The 23,264-nt window shown below is 42.6% G+C and overlaps 1 protein-coding gene across 3 annotated transcripts in view; it reads right to left on the minus strand.

Annotated features, from left to right (window-relative positions):
* Window positions 1-23,264, minus strand: part of LOC106579321 (unconventional myosin-Id-like) — a 127,904-nt gene that overhangs the window by 84,784 nt on the left and 19,856 nt on the right. For 2 of the 3 annotated variants that reach the window (XM_014159139.2, XM_045702478.1), the window contains exons 2-7: window positions 15,111-15,319; window positions 14,499-14,592; window positions 3,853-4,018; window positions 3,688-3,741; window positions 3,043-3,138; window positions 2,237-2,353 (exon numbers count right to left, since the gene is read on the minus strand). In XM_014159139.2, the coding sequence (XP_014014614.2) occupies window positions 2,237-2,353; window positions 3,043-3,138; window positions 3,688-3,741; window positions 3,853-4,018; window positions 14,499-14,592; window positions 15,111-15,319 (736 nt within the window). Of the gene's footprint in view, window positions 1-2,236; window positions 2,354-3,042; window positions 3,139-3,687; window positions 3,742-3,852; window positions 4,019-14,498; window positions 14,593-15,110; window positions 15,320-20,034; window positions 20,128-23,264 lie in introns of all 3 variants that reach the window. The other variant, XM_045702477.1, reaches the window with a different exon arrangement.

Raw genomic sequence — 23,264 nt, forward strand, 5'->3', positions numbered from 1 at the left:
AGTCTTCTGGAGGGAGATCTGACCGAACAAGAGCCATGGAACGATGATGGCCCATTAGACACCTGGCGCGCGAGTTCATGTTGGGTACCCTCGTTCCAATACGTTATAAAAGAGAATGCATTCGTCCACCTTGAATATTATTCATGTTCTGGTTAAAAAAGGCCCTAATGATTTATGCTATACAACGTTTGACATGTTTGAACGAACGTAAATATATTTTTTTCCCCTCGTTCATGACGAGAAGTCCGGCGGGCTTAGATCATGTGCTAACAAGACGGAGATTTTTGGACATAAATGATGAGCTTTTTTGAACAAAACTACATTCGTTATGGACCTGTGATACCTGGAAGTGACATCTGATGAAGAGAATCAAAGGTAATGGATTATTTACATAGTATTTTCGATTTTAGATCTCCCCAACATGACGGCTAGTCTGTATCGCAACGCGTATTTTTCTGGGCGCAGTGCTCAGATTATTGCAAAGTGTGATTTCCCAGTAAGGTTATTTTTAAATCTGGCAAGTTGATTGCGTTCAAGAGATGTAAATCTATAATTCTTTAAATGACAATATAATATTTTACCAATGTTTTCTAATTTTAATTATTTAATTTGTGGTGCTGACTTGACTGCCGGTTATTGGAGGGAAACGATTTCCTCAACATCAATGCCATAGTAAAACGCTGTTTTTGGATATAAATATGAACTTGATAGAACTAAAAATGCATGCATTGTCTAACATAATGTCCTAGGAGTGTCATCTGATGGAGATTGTAAAAGGTTAGTGCATCATTTTAGCTGGTTTTATGGTTTTGGTGACCCTGTCTTTGAATTGACAAAACATTACACACAACTCTTGTAAATGTACTGTCCTAACATACTCTAAATTTATGCTTTCGCCGTAAAACCTTTTTGAAATCGTAAAACGTGGTTAGATTAAGGAGATGTTTATCTTTCAAAGGGTGTAAAATAGTTGTATGTTTGAAAAATTTGAATTTTGACATTTATTTGGATTCAAATTTGCCGCTCTTGAAATGCACCTGCTGTTGATGGAGTGCACCACGGGTGGGACGCTTGCGTCCCACCTAGCCCATAGAGGTTTTAACTAACAAACTCCCCAGTCCCTGCCGATGACAAGCATACCCATAACATGATGCTGCCACCACAATACAGAGGGTTTCACTTCTGCATTGTGTTGCATTGGATTTAACCCAAATCTGTAGTTTTTAATTTAGGCCAAAAATTGTGTCGTTGCGGAGTTGTCTTGCAGTATTATTTAACAACCTTTTTGCAAATAGTCCAGTCTGAATGGCCTCTTTCCTGACTTAAATCTGCTTGAATAAATCTGAGACAAGATTTGAATATTCCTGTCCATCAATGATTCCCAACCAAATGTTCTGAGCTTGAGCAATTTTTACAAAAACAATGGATATACAGTATGTTGTGCAAGGTTGTTAGAATCTTATTCAAAATGATTCACAGCTATAATGTGTGTAATGTATTACCTGTAATGTGTGTAATGTATTACCTGCTTCCACCAGGTAGTAACTCTGGGGTGTGGAGACATACTGTCACGACTTTCGGCAGTCGACGTCACCGGTCTTCTAGCCATCGCCGATCCACCTTTCATTTTCCATTTGTTTTGTCTTGTTTTGTCACACACCTGGTCATCATTCCCTCATTACATGTCGTGTATTTAACCATCTGTTCCCCCCATGTCTGTGTGTGTAATGTTGAGGTTGGCACGCTTCTGGCTGGTTTGCGCCAGGTTTATTTTATTACCCGTGCTTTGTGGCAGCCTGTACTTTGTACTTGTGTTTTTGTACTTTGTGCTGCCTCACTGGTTCGTTGGGCCTTAGTTTTGTGACGCAGTTGCGTTCTGTGCAAATGATTGCCTTAGTAAAGTGCTTTGTCCACTCATCTCTGCTCTCCTGCGTCTGACTTCGATGCACCAGCGACACTCACCTCTTGACACATACGCAAGCAATACATCCTCATTTTGTATTTTTTTGAAATGTGTAATATTTTTTTTTTAATGTGGAGTAGGTTGTATAGATCGATAGGAAAACAATCTAATGTACTCCATTTTTAGATTACATTTTAAAGCAGAAAAATGTGAAGACTGTACAAGGGGTGTGTAGATTTTCACTAGTGACTGCACATTTAACCCCGTTTCATTTGAACCTATGCTAACCCTGCTGGTAGGCCAATAGGGTTAGGAGTTAGTATGGGGTATTACCAGGTGCAGGATAGTGGCCAGGACCTTGTAAACTGTCTGGAGCTCATCTGCTGTAAAGCCGATCACCTTCATGGCGTCTGCCACTGCTTTGAAATCAGCACCATCGTCAATGGACGACTGTGACAGGGAGAGAGAAAGGAGGGAGATGGAGGAGTAGAACAATCAAACTACCAACAATTGGAAAGTATTTGTCCCCTCATTTCACACAAATCACGTTACATTTTGTCAGTTTTGAAGGAAAACTTCCAGCTAGTGTCGTGAATTTAGTCAAGATATTTCCTTGGCATCTACTTTTGATCCATCTGTAACACTGGCCAAGTACACCACTTCCTCACTTTGGCAAGGACGAGTTAATTCCTAACATGTTTCCCCTCCCAGCAGCCAAAGTCATACAGTAGGAATCACTAGATGACCACAAATGTCTTCAAGACAGAACACGGAGTGTCAGTCAGTGTTCTGACTGACACTATTCCTATAAAAATGGGACCATGTACAAACCACTTCAGCAGTTTGGGCCCTAGCTCTGTTCTGTTCTGTTCCATGACGTCACGTTGTTTGTTGCTATAAAATATTGTTTTGTTCCTACTCGTTTAGCTTCAAGTGCAGAGACAGCAGAACGGACATGCCTGCTTTAATTAAACAATGTTTTAATAGCTGGGCTTGTGTGTCTTTATTCCTGGGAAAATAAACAGTGTGACCAAATAAACACAGCATGAGTGACATTCTCTGTATAGAACTTGGTTTTGTGACCGTTTATACAAAATTAGGGTTCAAACTAGATATAGTTCTGTAGTAACCTACAGTACCTTGATGTGGCCTCCCACTTTGATGTAGTTGAAGGCTGTGGGGTCCTTCGAGACGTGGAGGGACCGCAAGAGAGACTCAGGACCTCCTTTAACCATCTGAAGAGAACAGAGAGAGATAGAGACTGAGTCAGTAGTGACACATGCCATTTACATTTAGCGACTTACAGGAGTAATTAGGGTTAATTGCCTTGCTCAAGGGCACAGACACATTTTTCACCTAGTCGGCTCAGGGATTCGAACGAGCGACCTTTTGGTTACTGGCTCAATGCTTTTAACAGTTAAGCTACCTGCCGCCCCCTATTTAATTTGAATGTTACACTTAGTCATATGTAACTCCACAGTAAAATGGAGCAAAGGAAAATAATAATCTAGATAACGAGACCGGACCAATGGAGGGTGAAGTCCCTTGAGAATCGGGAGTTTATGGAGTGAGAAAGATGGAGGTTTGTTAGTGAAGATAATGGGGTGAGAAGATGAAGATGGATATATATTTTCAACTGACAGCAAGGGGCTGTAACAGCTATGACATCACCATGCCTTTATGATTAACACAGTCACAGACCCACGGCCCATCTGGTCTGTATACCAGCTTATGGTGGCATCAGTCTGGCGTGTAACACACACGTAAAACGCTCACACACACACCTGGTAGAATGAGTGGAAGCTTCTCTCCCCCTCCTGCTGGAAGATGACTCTGGACTGTAAGAGAAACAGATTTAGTTTAGTTGATTCAAAGAGAAATATAATTTATCTTTATCTATACAGGTGATCTCATCGAAAATAAAACATGTATTTTCTAGCGCCCCCTACCTTCTCCAGCAGGTAGTTGTTGATGTGGCCCCCGATGGGATCTCCCTTGAAGTCGAAGTTGATGTCCATGTACTTGCCGAAGCGGCTGGAGTTGTCGTTGCGGTTGGTCTTGGCGTTACCGAAGGCCTCTAGTACGCAGTTGGATTTCAGCAGCATGTTTTTCACCCTGGAGAGAGAGGCGACATGTTCTCAGTGATACTAACGGCTCGCCGGGCTCCTATCAACTGATACTAACCCACGGAGAAAAAAAATGTGGCTCAGTTGGTAGAGCATGGTGTTTGCAACGCCAGGGTTGTGGGTTCGATTCCCACGGGGGACCAGTACGGAAAAAATTAATGTATGAAATGTATGCATTCGCTACTGTAAGTCGCTCTGGATAAGAGCGTCTGCTAAATGACTAAAATGTAAATGTAATAAGGTGGTCTATGGCGGACGAAGGGGCAGAATATAGTAGTGTGAGGTAGATACACTAGAGTTAAGATTTAAAGGGATAGTACGAGATTCTGGCATTGTTCTACTTACTCCGAGTCAGATGAACTCATGGATACCATTTCTCCACGTGCAGTATGAAGGAAATTAAAGTTCGTTTCGCAAGCTATTGCTAACATGCGTTAGCACAACGACTGGAAGTCTACAGGTACGCTGGCCAAAATCTTACACTATCCCTGTAAGTTCTCCATTTTACACCGATTAGGTAGAACAGTCATTACTCAGTCAGATCCTACAGTTGTCTGTCCCTTACGGGGCCCATCTGTGTAAGGACATGGTTATAGATGGTTGGAGTGTCTTATATCAACATGTTCATGTGCAGTATACGACAACTCTACTTAGCACACAGACTGCATTGGCCCTGGTTATTTATGCTGTGTGGTGCTGGGTCAGACCTCAGGCTCCTCACAACATACTCTGAGCTGGGGTGCACACCTCCTTCCATGGCCCATACAAACACGAGCACCGCAGCGCACATACCACCCGCTCTGGCTATCCCATTAGTCGGAGCTCCATACAGCCTGTAGCATTTCCTTACAGGCAGGACAGAACTGGGAGAGTTGTGGGCTTATAAATGTAACTTGTAATCTCTGTCTTAAAATAACACAAAATGACAATTTTACTCCTTTAAAATGGCTACAGGGAAGATGTAGTGGGTCAAGGGCAATATATTCAGCACTAAAAGGCCATAAGCAACCCTAGTTCTGGGATTTTATTACAAGTGGTGTGTGTCAATCATGTGTGTGTCATAAGGAGGGTTATAAAGCATTTATACAGCTGAGCTTTGATCTTTGGGCCAATGTAGAAATGATAACAGGGGTAATAACTAGTAATTTTATTTTATTTATTTATTTCACCTTTATTTAACCAGGTAGGCAAGTTGAGAACAAGTTCTCATTTACAATTGCGACCTGGCCAAGATAAAGCAAAGCAGTTCGACAACATACAAAAACACAAAAACACAGAGTTACACATGGAGTAAAACAACATACAATCAATGATACAGTAGAAAAAAAATAAGACTATATACAATGTGAGCAAATGATGTGAGATAAGGGAGGTAAAGGCAAAAAGGCCATGGTGGCAGAGTAAATAAAGTATAGCAAGTAAAACACTGGAATGGTAGATTTGTAATTTGAAGAAAGTTCAAAGTTAAAATATAAATAATATGGTGCAAAGGAGCAAAATAAATAAAATAAATAAATACAGTAGGGGAAGCGGTAGTAGTTTGGGCTAAATTATAGATGGGCTATGTAAAGGTGCAGGCAAGGGTGTAGTGCTGCTGGAGCGCAGAGTGATGCTCGCTCACTTTTTTAAATTTGAGTTGGTAAAACGAATTCTGTAAAATTCATTCAGATACATTTTAAATAAATTATATTGAATTACCACTGGAATTCCATGAAAAACTATAGAATGACAAACCAAATCAATATGTATAGCAGCCTAGAGGTAAATGGTGGTTTCTTCCCCGTCTTCTCCGGTGTTGTCAAGGACGATGAACAACTGTAGGCTTCGTAATAACGTATTTAGGTTATAGTTTTTAACAACGGGTCAAACAAGCTGTAGCTAGCTACAAACTAAACTGAAAAAACACGTTGCTGTGAAGCGTTCATCCATGTACAGTGAGGGGAAAAAAGTATTTGATCCCCTGCTGATTTTGTACGTTTGCCCACTGACAAAGAAATGATCAGTCTATAATTGTAATTGTAGGTTTATGTGAACCGTGAGAGACAGAATAACAACAAAAAATCCAGAAAAACGCATGTCAAAAATGTTATAAATTGATTTGCATTTTAATGAGGGAAATAAGTATTTGACCCCTCTGCAAAACATGACTTAGTACTTGGTGGCAAAACCCTTGTTGGCAATCACAGAGGTCAGACGTTTCTTGTAGTTGGCCAGCAAGTTTGCACACATCTCAGGAGGGATTTTGTCCCACTCCTCTTTGCAGATCTTCTCCAAGTCATTAAGGTTTCGAGGCTGATGTTTGGAAACTCGAACCTTCAGCTCCCTCCACAGATTTTCTATGGGATTAAGATCTGGAGACTGGCTAGGCCACTCCAGGACCTTAATGTGCTTCTTCTTGAGCCACTCCTTTGTTGCCTTGGCCATGTGTTTTGGGTCATTGTCATGCTGGAATACCCATCCACTACCCATTTGCAATGCCCTGGCTGAGGGAAGGAGGTTATCACCCAATATTTGACGGTACATGGCCCCGTCCATCGTCCCTTTGATGCGGTGAAGTTGTCCTGTCCCCTTAGCAGAAAAACACCCCCAAAGCATAATGTTTCCACCTCCTTGTTTGACGGTGGGGATGCTGTTCTTGGGGTCATAGGCAGCATTCCTCTTCCTCCAAAAACAGCGAGTTGAGTTGATGCCAAAGAGCTCCATTTTGGTCTCATCTGACCACAACACATTCATCCAGTTGTCCTCTGAATCATTCAGATGTTCATTGGCAAACTTCAGACGGGCATGTATATGTGCTTTCTTGAGCAGGGGGACCTTGCGGGCGCTGCAGGATTTCAGTCCTTCCTGGCGTAGTGTGTTACCAATTGTTTTCTTGGTGATTATGGTCCCAGCTGCCTTGAGAATCATTGACAAGATCCTCCCGTGTAATTCTGGGCTGATTCCTCACCGTTCTCATGATGATTGCAACTCCACGAGGTGAGATCTTGCATGGAGCCCCAGACCGAGGGAAATTGACAGTTCTTTTGTGTTTTTTCCATTTGCGAATAATCGCACCAACTGTTGTCACCTTCTCACCAAGCTGCTTGGCGATGGTCTTGTAGCCCATTCCAGTCTTGTGTAGGTCTACAATCTTGTCCCTGACATCCTTGGAGAGCTCTTTGGTCTTGGCCATGGTGGAGAGTTTGGAATCTGATTGATTGATTGCTTCTGTGGACAGGTGTCTTTTATACAGGTTACAAACTGAGATTAGGAGCACTCCCTTCAAGAGTGTGCTCCTAAATCTCAGCTCGTTACCTGTATAAAAGACACCTGGGAGCCAGAAATCTTTCTGATTGAGAGGGGGTCAAATACTTCTTTCCCTCATTAAAATGCAAATCAATTTATAACATTTTTGACATGCGGTTTTCTGGATTTTTTTGTAGTTATTCTGTCTCCCACTGTTCAAATAAACCTACCATTAAAATTATAGACTGATCATTTCTTTGTCAGTGGGCAAACGTACAAAATCAGCAGGGGATCAAATATTTTTTTCCCTCACTGTATACGGGTAAGAGTCTAGCTACATTTTCAGATATTATACGTGTCTTAAAAAAAAAAAAAAAATCTCCCCAATTTCATGATATCCAATTGGTAGTTACAGTCTTGTCCCAACACTGCAACTCCTGTACGGACTCGAGAGAGGCGAAGGTCGAGAGCCATGCGTCCCCTGCCAAGCCTCACTGTTTCTTGACACACTGCTCGCTTAAACCCGGAAGCCAGCCGCACCAATGTGTCGGAGGAAACACTGTACAGCTGGCGACTGAAGTCAGCGTGCATATGCCTGGCCACCACAAGGAGTCGCTAGAGAGTGATGGGACAATGACATCACGGCTGGCCAAACCCTCCCTTAACCCAGACATCGCTGGGCCAATTGTGCGCCGCCTCATGGGTCTCCCGGTCACGACACAGCCCGGGATCGAACCAGGATCTGTAGTGACGCCTCAGACCGCTGTGCCACTCGGGAGGTGCATTTAGGTTATAGTTTGAGATGAGTTAATAAACCACACTAAAAGATTGATATTATGGCTGTTTTTAAAATTAATTTCCTGCAATTCTACGTAGTAATGATTTATGTTCACTACTTGGTCAATTGATTTGATAGCATGTTTAATCTATGCAAATAAATTATATGAATTGATAGTTCACCTCTGTTTTCTTTTATTCTGTAATAGGGTATATTAGGGTAGGCCGTCATTGTAAATAAGAATTTGTTCTTAACTGACTTGCCTAGTTAAATAAAAAGGTTAAATTTAGGAAAAAATATATAAAAAACAAAACCAAAAATATTGTAACCATGTGTTCAAGCTAATCAAATCAAAGTTGATTTATGATACAGTGTAGTGTAGGCTACCAAATACAATAAAATGCCAACTCGCAACTAAAGCACTCCTCACAAACAGTGCAACGATATTAAGCTAAATGTATTTGTATTTACATTAGACTATAGCCTACAAATAGCTATACCACGTAGTCGTAGGACTATTAGGCTATACTGCAAATTATTGTTGTTTGTTCCTGAACTGACTGAATGGCTAAGTTGGTTCAACTTCTTTATCATTGCGCGATCCTGGCGCTGTCCTTTCATCACCACGAAGGGCACTCCAATCGCTTAAAGTAACACTCATCAAGATATGTTGCCTACGGCTAATAGTCCTTCTCATCACTTAGGCCTAGTATTATTATTACATTATTAGAAGATTATCACTTCTCACAATGGTGCTCGTTTAGTAAAGTTACATCAAAGTTACATCTCGCAAGATCACATTCATTTGAATTTTACATAACAGAATTGTAGGCCTATAATGTTACACCAAAAACACCTAATTTCTAATGAGATTTTAGGATGGTTAGCTGAGGCTGACAAGTCCCCAAAAAATGATCATGCGCCAAATCTCAACAAAGCGCCATATGATTTTATTGAAACAAAATACAAGAAATGGCTAACAGTTTGTTGACACCATCTGGTCTAATTAGCTCAATAAATTATTGGCATGCAGATGCAGTTCGGATGTTTCACCGGAAAAAAACGTTAAGAATGATAATTTACGATGGACAGTGATGATGGCATATTTTGAAATGAGGTATGCCTAACTTGGTATTTGAGGGTATTAACATTTTTGCATTTCCTTGAGACAATGTGTGTGGGCATTGCGATTCTTTTATTTATTTAACCTTTATTTAACTAGGCAAGTCTTATTTTACAATGACGGGTTAACTGCAGGGGCAGAACGACAGACCTTGTCAGCTCGGGGATTTGATCTAGCAACCTTTTGGTTACTGGCCCAATGCTCTAACCACTAGACTACCTGCCGCCCCAAATTGGAGGATGTATTGGAGGATGTATTTTATGCATAGGCCTGATATTTGATACACTACATCTGTCGGAACAAACTTTGGGGAAATAATTATGTCATTAATAGCACTACACCACTGCTGATAGGAGATATAATACAGCATGTGCACTTTAGAAGACAAGGCCTATAAGGATTTATACAACGGGTGGGTCTAATCCTGGATGCTGATTGGTTAAATCCGTATTCCAGCCCGTGTCTTCTCCACAAGTTACCACCAGCTAAAAGCTATGAGGTTGAAATGCTCCATCTCACTGTGCAGTCCACTGTCTCATCAGCCCAGCCAGGCAATTTATAAACTTGATATCCATTATGAAAGCATCTAGACATTATCTCCCATTTCTTTTAGACTAGCAGCGGAGATTTGCACAAACCTTGCCGTCTGTCTCTCCGACATTTGCAGCATTGTTTCCATATTGAAATTGGATCTCCAGCTGTCCCATGGTAATGAATGTGTCGGAAGTAGGGATGAGACAGACAGGCAGGGAGCTTTTCTCAGCCAGTCGAAATCAAGAATCAGCTGGCATAATTTTTTGGGATATATACAAATACAGGTCAACAGAAAATAGGTAAAACTAAACGAAATGCAGCTAGTTTGCTGTCTTTCCAGCTTCAGCTTGAAGTGATTGTGTTAGCTGTGTTGTTGGCTAGCTCCTCTGAACAACAGTGTCCTGACGAGAGAGCACATTTTCTATGCCAGGCAAAATAATGCATCATTAGCTCATTGTTACGGATGTATCCAAATAAATGTCACTAGAAAACAGGTTAAACAAACGCAAATGCAGCTAATTTGCGGTTATTCTGGCTGCACTGTTTGACCTGACTAAGTTAGCCGTAGTTGGCTAGCTAGCAAGCAAGGGATAAGAACGCCTGCCAGTATGGCAATGGAACATTTAGAACGAACGAATGGGTCGCATCCATAGATATAGAACAAAAATACTTAATGCGTCTCTGGCAACGAAAGACCAGCCGGCTTGGGTAGCAACCTTAGATTTGTGTCGGGACTATATCTCGTGGAAGGATGAAAGTATGAATAAATTAATATAATGTTTTTTTATGAAAATGTGTCAAACATTATTTGAATATGTTTCTAACCCGTAAAAAATGATAAAGCCCTGAAAGCTGGTGTTTGGAGGATATATTGGCACGGTTTGCAGGCCCTCGACTTTGGTTAAAAGCCCGAGTAAAAGACTCGCTGGCACGAAAATAGGCATGAATGATCAGTTCCCGAAAAAAATTGGAGAACGGCGCAAAGTTCTGTACCCGATCTTCAAGGAGAATAGATTAAAAGGGAAACGTGTAGCTCTCGTAGTGGATAAACTGTATATTGATAACCAAATGTTCCCAGACACAAAGACTACTCCATGGCTATTCTAAATGTTACAAAGTACCCATAGAGGAGTCGAATAATGGAAAGAAAGACCCAATACTAGTCATGGTAGGGATTGTAATAAAAATATATATATTTAGAAAAGCAATAAAATACAACAATTGTTAAAGAAGTAAACTACAACGCTATACCATTCTAGATAGGGAATGTTGGAAAAAATAATTAGTATTAGACTTTCCATTTATAGTATTTTATAAATTGATAAGACAGCGTTAGAAGAAAGGATCATTAGCGAAAGAATACATCTTCAAATATAAGGAACTGGAACACAAAAGTACTCAATCAACATGGTAGAGTTAAAACACAGCAAACAGAGGACATAGAAGGCACAGTATGTGGGTATGTGCAGATGTATTGTGATGGAAGGTGGGGTTGTGTGTTTTTGCGTTTGGAAAAGTGTGGAGTTAAGTGAGTGAAAAAGGAAAACTGTTGCATATCCCAGAGCCCATGTGTGTTTGTGAGCAGGGGTTGCGTGAGAGAGAGCTTTCAATTTTGTGTAGATATGGGATATACATTTTCAAATAAATGATAAATCTAGTTTATTTATTTATTGTCCTATCATAATCCAACGGTCCACAATCCTATACACCCACCAGAGCGACCCATATACTAAGGAGAAGTCCTTATCTGTTTTATGGGCCTATTGTAAGTAGCTTATATGCAGTCAAATCAGAAAGATGAATGTCATCATAGACCTACTAAAGCAGCAATGCCCCCTCTAGATTGTGAGCCTGCCTGGCAGGGTTGGTCCTACAAAGCCAAAGCCCCCTGAAGGGAGAGCATAAAATATAAGAAAATTCTCAAAGCTGCTAATAATGAGAACCTTGACGACCTTGTACCTAGCCGGTGGGGATTCCGGTGGGGTGCCCCCACCCAGGCAGTGGCAGTGCTGGAAACACTAGCTGCAGTAACCCGTGGGGAGGGGGTCACACTCAGACAATCAGAGAGGGGGCATATTATTGTGGCCCCAAAGTCTGACTGCAAAGAGATGCTTGGGAAAAATGGTCACAACGCGGGACCAGTGTGTGTGTGTTTCACCCCCTTCCCCTGAAACACACACACACTGGTCCCGCGTTGTGACCATTTTCCCAAGCATCTCTGTGCAGTCAGACTTTGGGGCCACAATAATATGCCCCCTCTCTGACTGTCTGAGTGTGACCCCCTCCCCAAGGGTTACTGCATCTGATCTCCATCACCAAGCACTTGACAAAGGTTAATCAAATCTCCCCATTTTTGCCAGTTTTAGCTCAATTTTGCATGCGTTCTCAAACAGCTGCAACTGTATATGAATTTGTAAATCAAGTCCTTTCTTGAATTGGGCTCAGGGATGGAAAGACTTGAGCATCTGAGCTTATGGTCGTTTGTGGGAGAAATGGGTTGAGTGTGTATGAGTGTGTGTGTGTGTATGTAACCCACAACTGTTGCTAGGGGGTAATGATGTTAGGATGAATAACAACAATTGTGTCTGGTAATCTACCATTTATATAGGAGTGGTTAAAACATGCTAATAACGGTCCTCTGAGAATATCAAAAAAGGCTTGGTATACAGTACCAGTCAAAAGTTTGGACACACCTACTCATTCCAGGGTTTTTCTTTATTTTTACTATTTTATACATTGTATTATAATAATAGTGAAGACATCAAAACTATGACATAACACATATGGAATCATGTAGTAACCAAAAAAGGGTTAAACAAATCAAAATATATTTTACATTTGAGACTCTTCAAAGTAGCCACCCTTTGCTTTGATGACAGCTTTGCACACTCTTGGCATTCTCTCAACCAGCTTCATGAGGTAGTCACCTGGAATGCATTTCAATTAACAGGTATGCTTTGTTAAAAGTTAATTTGTGGAATTTCTTTCCTTCTTAATGCATTTGAGCCAATCAGAGTTGTGTTGTGACAAGGTAGGGGTGGTATACAGAATGTAGCCCTATTTGGTAAAAGACCAAGTCCATATTATGGCAAGAACAGCTCAAATACGCAAAGAGAAATGACAGTCCATCATTACTTTAAGACATGAAGGTCAGCCAATACAGAACATTTCAAGAACTTTGAAAGTTTCTTTAAGTAAAGTTGCAAAAACCATCAAGCGCTATGATGAAACTGGCTTTCATGAGGACCGCCACAGGAAACGAAGACCCAAAGTTACCTCTGCTGCAGAGGATAAGCTCATTAGAGTTAACTGCACCTCAGATTGCAGCCCAAATAAATGCTTCACAGAGTTCAAGTAACAGACATCTCAACATCAACTGTTCAGAGGAGACGGCGTAATCAGGCCTTCATGGTCGAATTGCTGTAAAGAAACCACTATTAAAGGACATAAATAAGAATAAGATACTTGCTTGGGCCAAGAAACACGAGCAATGGATATTAAACCGGTGGAAATCTGTCCTTTGGTCTGATGAGTCCAAATTTTTGATTTTAGGTGCCAACTGCTGTGTCTTTGTGAGACGCAGAGTAGGTGAGCGGATGATCTCCACATGTGTGGTTCCCACCGTGAAGCATGGAGGAGGAGGTGTGATGGTACTTTGCTGGTGACACTGTCTGTGATTTATTTAGAATGCAAGGCACACTAAACCAGCATGGCTACCACAGCATTCTGCAGCTATACGCTATCCCATCTGGTTTGCGATTAGTGGGACTATCATTTGTTTTTCAACAGGACAATGACCCAAAACACACCTCCAGTCTGTGTAAGAGCTATTTGACCAAGGAGTGATGGAGTGCTGCATCAGATGACCTGGCCTCCACAATCACCTGACCTCAACCCAAATTAGATGGTTTGGGATGAGTTGGACCGCAGAGTGAAGGAAAAGCAGTCAACAAGTGCTCAGCATATGTGGGAACTCCTTCAAAACTGTTGGAAAAGCATTCTTCATTAAGCTGGCTTAGAGAATGTCAAGACTGTGCAAAGTTGTCATCAAGGCAAAGGGTGGCTACTTTGAAGAATAAAAAATATATCTCGACTTGTTTCACACTTTTTGGGTTACTACATGATTCCATGTGTGTCATTTCATAGTTTTAATGTCTTCACTATTATTCTACAATGTATAAAGAAAATAGTGAAAATAAAGAAAAATCCTGGAATGAGTAGGTGTGTCCAAACTTTTGACTGGTACTGTATAGCCATAGATATTTGAAGAATATAACTTATAAATGCCTCATGACCTTCAGTTGAACTGGAGTGTGACAGATTACTGATTACAATTTTACAAATTTAGGTAACTAGTAACTGTAACAGATTACATTTAGAAAGTAACCTACCCAACCCTGGTTATAAGCAGTGCTGTAGCACGCACCCCTGTGAGGCGGTATTTTGTATACAATATTGAACATTCAGAAATAACCCGGTATACGGTGTGACGGTATATCGCCCAAGCCTACCTTCAACCAATATTAATCTTGCATGGCAAGCAACGCACTCTTACTCAAGACTGTGTCCCAAATCATCACATTCTCTACGGCGATAGAGAGGCATTTCTGCTCCATCTAGCAGAAACCCTCCCAGTGCATAACCACGGGTGATATGGTGACAACTACCTCAACCTTTCCTTTATCATACTGTACTCCTGGGAACGCAAAAGCATTTCTGATTACTTCTGCATTCCCAGGTCATTTAGCATGGACATTCTGAGAACGTTAAAATGGAAACTTCTCACAAAAGAACGTCAGAATGTCTCACCTTTCCACCTCCGCTCTTTGCCCGGGGTTTGTGATAGCAGCAATGTATTGCATTATATATTTGCTGGCTTCAGTCTTCCCGGCGCCACTCTCCCCTGCAATGAAAAAAAGAAACACAAAAATGCGTTAGAAAGTGCCAGGGAATCCAATGAGAATGTCTAAAATGTAATCTCCATTAACACAGGCTTCTTCAGGGTGAGTTTTGGGATTGATGCCTTTTGATACAGAATATTCCTCTCTTCACCACTAAGTGGCACTCTGTCAACCAAATAGTTTCACCGCACTGTCACAGCTTGTGGCCACTTTCAATGTTTTCTTAGAAATAAGGTGAAGAATTGGTCCTGCTATTTTCAACGATATAGGGTCATACTGAGTTCCCCAAAAGGCTTTCCACTGAAATGACAAACTCACGTTACTCCAGACAGAAAGTTGGCATCAAGGAAGACGTGATTTGACCTGAACCAGTGTTATGTACGTGTATTACTTCTTATAAGCATTTATGAGCCCTTATAATATCCTATTATGTTGGGTATTTCTATGCTGCAATTAATTCACTAGACAGATAAGAATTCATTTGATTTGGTGGGCCGTTTTTGAGGGCTTCCCCCGTTACCTGAGATGACAATACAGGTGTCCTTGTTCCTCCTCTTCATGGCTTTGTAGGCTGCGTCTGCGATGGCGAAGAGATGTGGCGGTCGCTCGTACAGCTCCCGGCCCTTGTACTGCTCGATGGTGTCTCGACCGTAGATGTTCATGGCACGGTAAGGGTTAACCGACACCACCACCTCGCCGATGTAGGTGTAGATACGACCCTTCTCAAACCTGCAGCCACATGAGACAACGAGCATGGTCAACTCCTCATCATGTCACCTAACAGCGTACCGGTACTCCCCGGTATATAGCCTCGCTATTGTTATTTTACTGCTGCTCTTTAATTAGTTGTCAATTAAATTGTTACATTTTTTTTTAGGTATTTTTCTTAAAAACCTGCATTGTTGGTTAAGGGCTTGTAAGTAAGCATTTCACTGTAAGGTCTACACCTGTTGTATTCGGCGCATGTGACAAAAACATTTGATTTGAACGTGTGATGCTACACTGCTGATTCATAAGATTATTACAGGAAAAGGACAGTTTCACATTTTGGAGTAGAATGTATACATTTTGAAAAAGGCATATATTTAAAACATTTGTGGATAAAGCATATCCACAAATGCTGGTCAGAAGTACAGGTATTCCAGTCAAATCTAACATTTTAGCACACACAAAAAAAAAAAAAGCTCAAGACTATACGAGGTCATGTTTGGACAACAAGCAATCTGCTCTCGCTCTCATCATAACCCTTGATTAGCCTTTATGATGTTCTATCACCAACCGTATCATCCCAACATCGACAGTAATCCACTGACTCTGTGCAGAGGTAACAGCATCTAGCGCTGATAAACATTACATTAGTGCCCTGCTCTCTATGTAAGACTATAAAATTGTTTTATTGTCACATACACCAGATAGGTGCAGTGAAATGTGATGTTTTACAGGGTCAGCCATAGTAGTACAGGGTTAAGTGCCTTGTTCAAGAGCACGTCAGATGTTTCACCTTGTCTGCCCTTTTGGTTGCTGGCCGAATGCTCTAACCCAATGGGGGGGGGGTGCAAAGTACAGCCCGCCGGCCACTTTGATCCGGCCCACGAATCATTGAAATTATATATATTTATATATATATAAAAACTCTAAAATTATTTTTCTTCTCTCCAATTTCGTGGTATTCAATTGGTAGTTACAGTCTTGTCCCATCGCTGCAACTCCTGTACGGACTCAGGAGAGGTGAAGGTCGAGAGCCGTGCGTCCTCCAAAACACGACCCTGCCAAGCCGCACTGCTTCTTTGACACAATGCTCACTTAACCCGGAAGCCAGTCGCACCAATGTGTCGGAGGAAATACTGTACACCTGGCGACAGTGTCAGCGTGCACTGCGCCCGGCCCGCCACAGGAGTCGCTAGAGCGCGATGGGACAAGGACATCTCTGCCTGCCAAACCCTCTCCTAACCCGGATGACGCTGGGTCAATTGTGCGCTGCCTCATGGATCTCCCAGTCACGGCCGGCTGTGACACAGCCTGGGATTGAACCCTTAGATAGCTGTGCCACTCCGGAGGCCCCCGCCAATTGATTTTATCAAACAATTGGTCCCCCAAAAAATGCGGCCCTCCGTTGGATTTAAAAATCCCGATGTGGCCCTCGAGCCAAAAAAGTTCACCCACCCCTGCTCTAACCGCTTGGCTACCTGCCGTCCTATCTAAACAAAGAGGTCCTCCATCACTATAGAATGAAGCATCCCTCTCTATATCTCAACCCTCCCTTCAACACAACAATGCGTCAGACAATGATAGCTTTCTATACTGATCTGCAGCCTAGAGGGATGCATGTATGCAGGCATGGATGCTACCAGGAACATGGTGTTGGTAGGTCCAACTCCAATGGCTACACTCATTATGCAGTTTAAGACACTGATCCTACAGCTGTGTAGAATGTAGAGAGAGGAGCTGACTGGGGCTGATCTGGGCCTTCTCACTCTCCCTCTCTCTTTCTCTGCCCTCCGGCAGCCTGCCTGCCTGTCTCACTTCCTTCCTCTTCTGGACCAGGGTCTTTTCCCCCTACTCAGAAGAATAGAGCCTTTCTTCTCAGCTGCACCCCGGCCAAGCCTACCTCTGCTCTGGCCTCTGGGTTCCTCCTGGCAGCCCTGGGTTCCAGAGGCCTACACTAACAGACAGTGGAATACAGCTTCAGGATCACTGCTTTTCCAGACTGTGAACCTCTGTATTGATGTACTTATGTGATATAGCCAGGTAAGTTACTAAGAAAAGATCCTATTTTACAGTATTTCAAAGACCTGGTTATCGTAATTCCGATTTTAAGACCTTTGCTACAGCACTGCCCTTGTACAGAGTCCCTGGTAAGAAACCTTGGCTTCTGATGAATGTGGACTTTTGACTTGGTCATCTCTACCTATGGGTCAGTGAAATGGGGATTTTCCGATTGATATGTTTTTGGAATCCTGTTTGATTGTATTTCAGATAAAGCAAGCAATCTTGTGTTGTTAGATATAGGCCTATTGATGGTCATTATGTGTTGTGCATTGGACATGCTTAAATGATGAACACTGAACGGAGCAACATACAAACATTGACAGAGCAATTGAGGTAAGCCACAACATACACACAATGGTTGTTGAAGAACTGGCCAAAACGCACACAGAGCTGACTGTAATCGAACCAGTGTTTCAGCTGAAACGCCCAGACAGACAAACATAAGAGAAAGATGGCTTTAGATATTAAATGAGAACTGAGAGAACAAATGAAAAGAGACTGAGAGCTTAATTAAAGTACACTACCCAAACAACGACAGCTAATTCTCTAGACAGGTCAACACAGGCGGTGACTGGCTCATTCTCCTGCAGCCAGCCATGTGTGAGCCCTCATGTCGTCATGCCACACGCCACTGGGCATGGCTGACACAGAGACGCCGTGTTCGTGTGCCCAGGTTGGCATCGTGTGTCCAGGCTGGCATGGTTGCCCATGCCCGAGGGCCTGTGGAAGTGGTAGGCAGGCTGGTAAGCCTGGCAGGTTGGCTGGTGGCACCTCCCCTGGCACTAGAGAAGGAGCCATTGTGCCATCCTACAGGGCAGAATGCTGCTGTGTGCACTGCCCGCTCTATTGTTCACACGTCAATTGGGGGTCTTTGTATGAGAAGCGCATACCCTGGGCCAACACAGTAAGCTGCCCACTTAAAGTGCACGTGTACAATGTGATCTGGGGGAATGTAAACAATGAACTACCAGCTGGGAGTGTTCCATCTATGGCTGTGATCTCAGCTGGTTAGGAGTTGACAACAACAAAAATAAAAATTGTTGAATGTGAATCTACGCAACACTATGTAGGCTACTGTAGACCTAACAGGTTTCAGACAGGACGTGGGAAAATATTGAAGTCCAAAATGGAGAACATCACTAGAGAGTGTGATTTTGTCATTATGGCTTGGTTTCCATCCACACTCAATAACGTCATATATGGTAGAGAAGAAACACAACGGCAGACAAAGAAACAATCTGTTTGCGCTAGATTACCGAACATTCGATTGGGTAAACAATGTTCCACCCAAACAGTCCATCAGGCCGTTTCAACAATACAGACAGTGTCCTGGTGTTTTCCGAACCTCTGGGGTTTTAATAAATAGACATTATGATTCATGTCCTATTCCATCCTCATCTCTTCAGGATCAGAGGACATCTGTCCAAAAACAGAATCAATTGTGTGCGTATTATGATGAGAGACACATCTGTGGGAGAGTATGTGTGACAACACTGGATGGTTCAGTGAGTCTCATTCCAGGGGATTTCAATAACAACGCAGAGAGATTATTACAAAGATAAACAAACAGACTGGAGTGGGAGTCTAGACTAAACGTTGGGTGGCTGTTTCTGAGAAGGTTGAAAAACGTTGTAGATCCCGGCGAGGTTCTTTAGAAAAACTGGAGGTGGGTGGGAGGGTACTATGGCAACTCGAGCGTCAGAGCGTGAGGGTGTTGATGTCAGCATGTCTCAGCGCTCCTCCCCTCCCTCCCTCCCTCCTTCTCTCCCTTCTCCTCCGGTTTCCCGGCAGCTCAAGGGAGGGGTCCTGCTGGAAGGACATGAATGCTGTGGGTCATGCCAGCCAGACACTCTTCAACTCACAGCTGGGCCCAGAGCAGAAAGAGGGAGAGGGAGGATGAGAGGCAGACAGCGAGAGACTACAAAAAAGTACAAAAATGTATGGGCTTACCAGGATTGAGGGCAATTACATGTAGATATTACCTCAGCACCGGTGCCCCCGCACATTGACTCTGTACCAATACCCCCTGTATATAGCCCCGCTATTGTTATTTACTGCTGCTCTTTAATTATTTGTTACTCTTACCTCTTACTTTTTTGGGGGTATTTTCTTAAAACAGCATTGTTGGTTAAGGGCTTGTAAGTAAGCATTTCACTGTAAGGTCTACACCTCTGGTATTCGGCGCATGTGACAAATACATTTTGATTTGATTTCCATTTAAATTCAGGAAAATTACAATTCTCTTCAATGCTTTTCAATGAGGAAAACATTTCATTGTAATTGTAGTTTGGTTCACTTTTTGAGTTGACTGCACTCTGGATAAGAACATCTGCTAAATTACTAAGATGTAAAATGAGAGAGAGAGAGAGAGACTAGGGAGAGAGACAGACAGAGACCAGGGAGAGAGACCAGCCAGAGAGACCAGCCAGAGAGACCAGCCAGAGAGACCAGAGACCAGCCAGAGAGACCAGAGAGAGAGCAGGAGATACCAGAGAGAGAGCGGGAGATACCAGAGAGAGAGACCAGAGAGAGAGACCAGAGAGAGAGAGACCAGAGAGAGAGAGACCAGAGAGAGAGAGACCAGAGAGAGGGAAAGGTTGGATAGGGAAAGTGTGTGTATTTAGGACTCAAGATTAAGGTGTGGCCAACATTTTGGGACTGTCGCTTTCACTCACTTTTCCTTGACCTCTCCTGCCCTCTTCTTTTTACACCGCTTTTCCCAATTTCCAGTGACTTGTGCCTGAGGTAGTTGATTGGGACTGGGCCTCCTTACACAGTACAAAAAGCAGAGAAGCGATACCCTTAGAGCTACACCACAAGCTAGACCACAAACAATCAATCAAAAGCGCTACCTTGAGCTTTGAGCTTGTTGAGCCACTGTAATGTCTACTTCACTATGACTGTCTGTCCCTACCGTTTGTATAAAGATTCCAATGCCAGCCCATGTGCACACACCCCTCAGAAGTGAATTACAAGCCGAATCAAAGCATATAACCGATGGCCCCAATCTCGTTTGGGTGGGTCTTTTATGGTTCTTTGTCAGTGGTTAACTAGGGTGGGGAGTCATTTTCTCACTCAAGTTTAACTTAAAGTTTTATTTAGTCGTATGTACAGGATACCCATGGTATACATCGACCAATGAAATGCTTACTTGCAGGTTCCTTCTCGACAATGCAACAATAAGAAATAAGAAAATATTAATACGAACATAAAATATATGGCAGTAGAATAGATGAATACATTTCAGCATAAGCATAATACAGGAACAATTTATAGTCCAATATTTACACGTGTTTTGGGAAAGGGGGATGGGGGCAAGAGACTAAATTGAGCAGAGTAAGAGTCTGGTAGTAGGCTTGGGTGGTATACCGTATATACCGTATACTAGAGTCTGGTAGTAGGCTTGGGTGGTATACCGTATATACCGTATACTAGAGTCTGGTAGTAGGCTTGGGTGGTATACCGTATATACCGTATACTAGAGTCTGGTAGTAGGCTTGGGTGGTATACCGTATATACCGTATACTAGTCTGGTAGTAGGCTTGGGTGGTATACCGTATATACCGTATACTAGAGTCTGGTAGTAGGCTTGGGTGGTATACCGTATATACCGTATACTAGAGTCTGGTAGTAGGCTTGGGTGGTATACCGCATACTAGAGTCTGGTAGTAGGCTTGGGTGGTATACCGTATATACCGTATACTAGAGTCTGGTAGTAGGCTTGGGTGGTATACCGTATATACCGTATACTAGGGTATTTGAAAATAGCCACGGGATGTTTTTTCAATACCGTCAATACCGTTGAAACTAATTCTTTGAAGTTTTTCTATACATTTTAATATTTGCAGCTACTTTTTGAGTACCTGCAGTCACATTGTGCAATAGGTTATGAGATCAATCAGATCAAGTTCTTCATTTCGCCTGTCACATTATGAAGATTACCATAGTTCCCCTGAACAGGTGAGCCAGTCACGTGCTTGTTCGTAAATAGCACAACGGGAGAAAATGGGAGCAGGTGAGTCCTATTGACAGGTGTCGCGTTTTATATTAATAAATGTCATTTAGAAGACGCTTTTATCCAAAGCGACCTAGTCATGCGTGTACACATTTTTACATATGGGTGGCCCCGAGAAAAGTCTGTGTTTTTTTGCTTCAATAGAGGGATCAGGGACACGCAACGATAGTTTTCCTTCACAGATAATGCATTAGTGCAACACATTCGGCAGAAAATAGCTTCATTTTCATCAGATGACAACAGAAGTGTAAAGCAATATTTTGCTGGCAGCCACACAAGTAAATGAGCTTACAATGAAACAGCAAGGTCTTTTTGAAAGAACAACGCATGGCCATCATATTTCTCATGTTTATCATAGAAAGAATGTAGCCAGCTACATTTTCTAATGTTTTGCTTAAAGTTATTAATCTTGCATTTTACCAGAGAAAAGTAGATACACGTCAGTCACAACACTGTCTGCAGATAGATAAGAATTCACGAACAGGCATTCTGAGTGGAGAAGTGCAACTGAACCACAGCATTAGTCTGATGCCAAGCAGAAATGACAATAAGAAGCATTTTAAATCTGCGTTTACAAAAAAGTGGCTGAATTAATAAGGTGGCGGGACATCCTATTGTGTTAGCTTTCTGCCATGTTTGAGAAGTCAAAGCCCTTTGGATGAGTTATCTTTTGATTTCCTTGCGTGTTTTCTCCTCTCTGTTCTTGGCCCGTCTGCCCCCCCCCCATCTCCTCCAAGCAGAGCAGGCAGGCCCGTTGCCCTAGCGACTCCAGTCTCCACACAGACACAGTGGATACATGCTTCTCCAGAGCCAGTACTGTTCTTCCTTCATTCAAGTGTGGGGCCTCCCGAGTGGCGCAGCGGTCTAAGGCAATGCATCGCAGTGCTAGAGGGGTCACTATAGACCCACGTTCGATCCCGGGCTGTATCACAACCGGCCGTGATGGGGATTCCCACGCGCACAATTGGCCCAGCGTGGTCCGGGTTAAGGGAGGGTTTGGCCGGGGGGGCTTTACTTGTCTCATCGCGCTCTAGTGACTCCTTGTGGCAGGCCGGGCGCCTGCAGGCTGATCTCGGTCGTCAGGTGAACGGTATTTCCTCCGACACATTGGTGCGGCTGGCTTCCGGGTTAAGCTGGCAGGTGTTAAGAAGCGGGTCATGTTTCGGAGAACGCATGACTTGACCTTCACCTCCCGAGCCCATTGGGGAGTTACAGCGATGAGACAAGATTAAAAAAAATTGGGAGAAAAAGGGGTTAAAATATTTTAAAAACTGACGAACGTTTTGTTGTCTGAAGAGAAAGCCTTGAATTGTACATCTTGTCTCATACAATCATTGGTTCCTGTAGGTGCTGGGTAGAGATATGAGGGGGAGACGGTCATGACCCCCTCCTCAGACCTTTTGGCAGAACGCCCAGACTATGTTCTATAAGTTAAGATAGGAGATGGTGCCAGTCACATGCAGGAACCAAATGTTAATTATGAATTCATTATGAATAATGTAAATCATGTCTTGTCTATGTAAGCAGTATATATGAGAACTAACGGGACTGCCCCGGAAGAGCTCCCGACCGACGTGTACTATGGTGCATTAAGTTTGTTGGAACCTCTCCAGCTTGCTGATAATAAAGAATGATTCAATTAAGTTTGACTTTGAGTCCCTGGTGGTAATTTCCACAACACAAACATGCCACAAAACTTTGTTCATTTGCACATTTTCATATTCGTTTGTAAAATGTCCAAACTCACCAAAAATAGCTTTCGGTAGCTCCTACCGATATACTGTATGTATAACTTTATGAGCTGCATAGCCTGTCTTTGCAATTAGTTTATGTTATTTTGCCCTCTTTAGCATATCCTGTTAGGGCTAGGGGGCAGTATTGACACGGCTG

This window comes from Salmo salar, chromosome ssa19, assembly GCF_905237065.1.
Source record: "Salmo salar chromosome ssa19, Ssal_v3.1, whole genome shotgun sequence".
Taxonomy (NCBI): domain Eukaryota; kingdom Metazoa; phylum Chordata; class Actinopteri; order Salmoniformes; family Salmonidae; genus Salmo; species Salmo salar.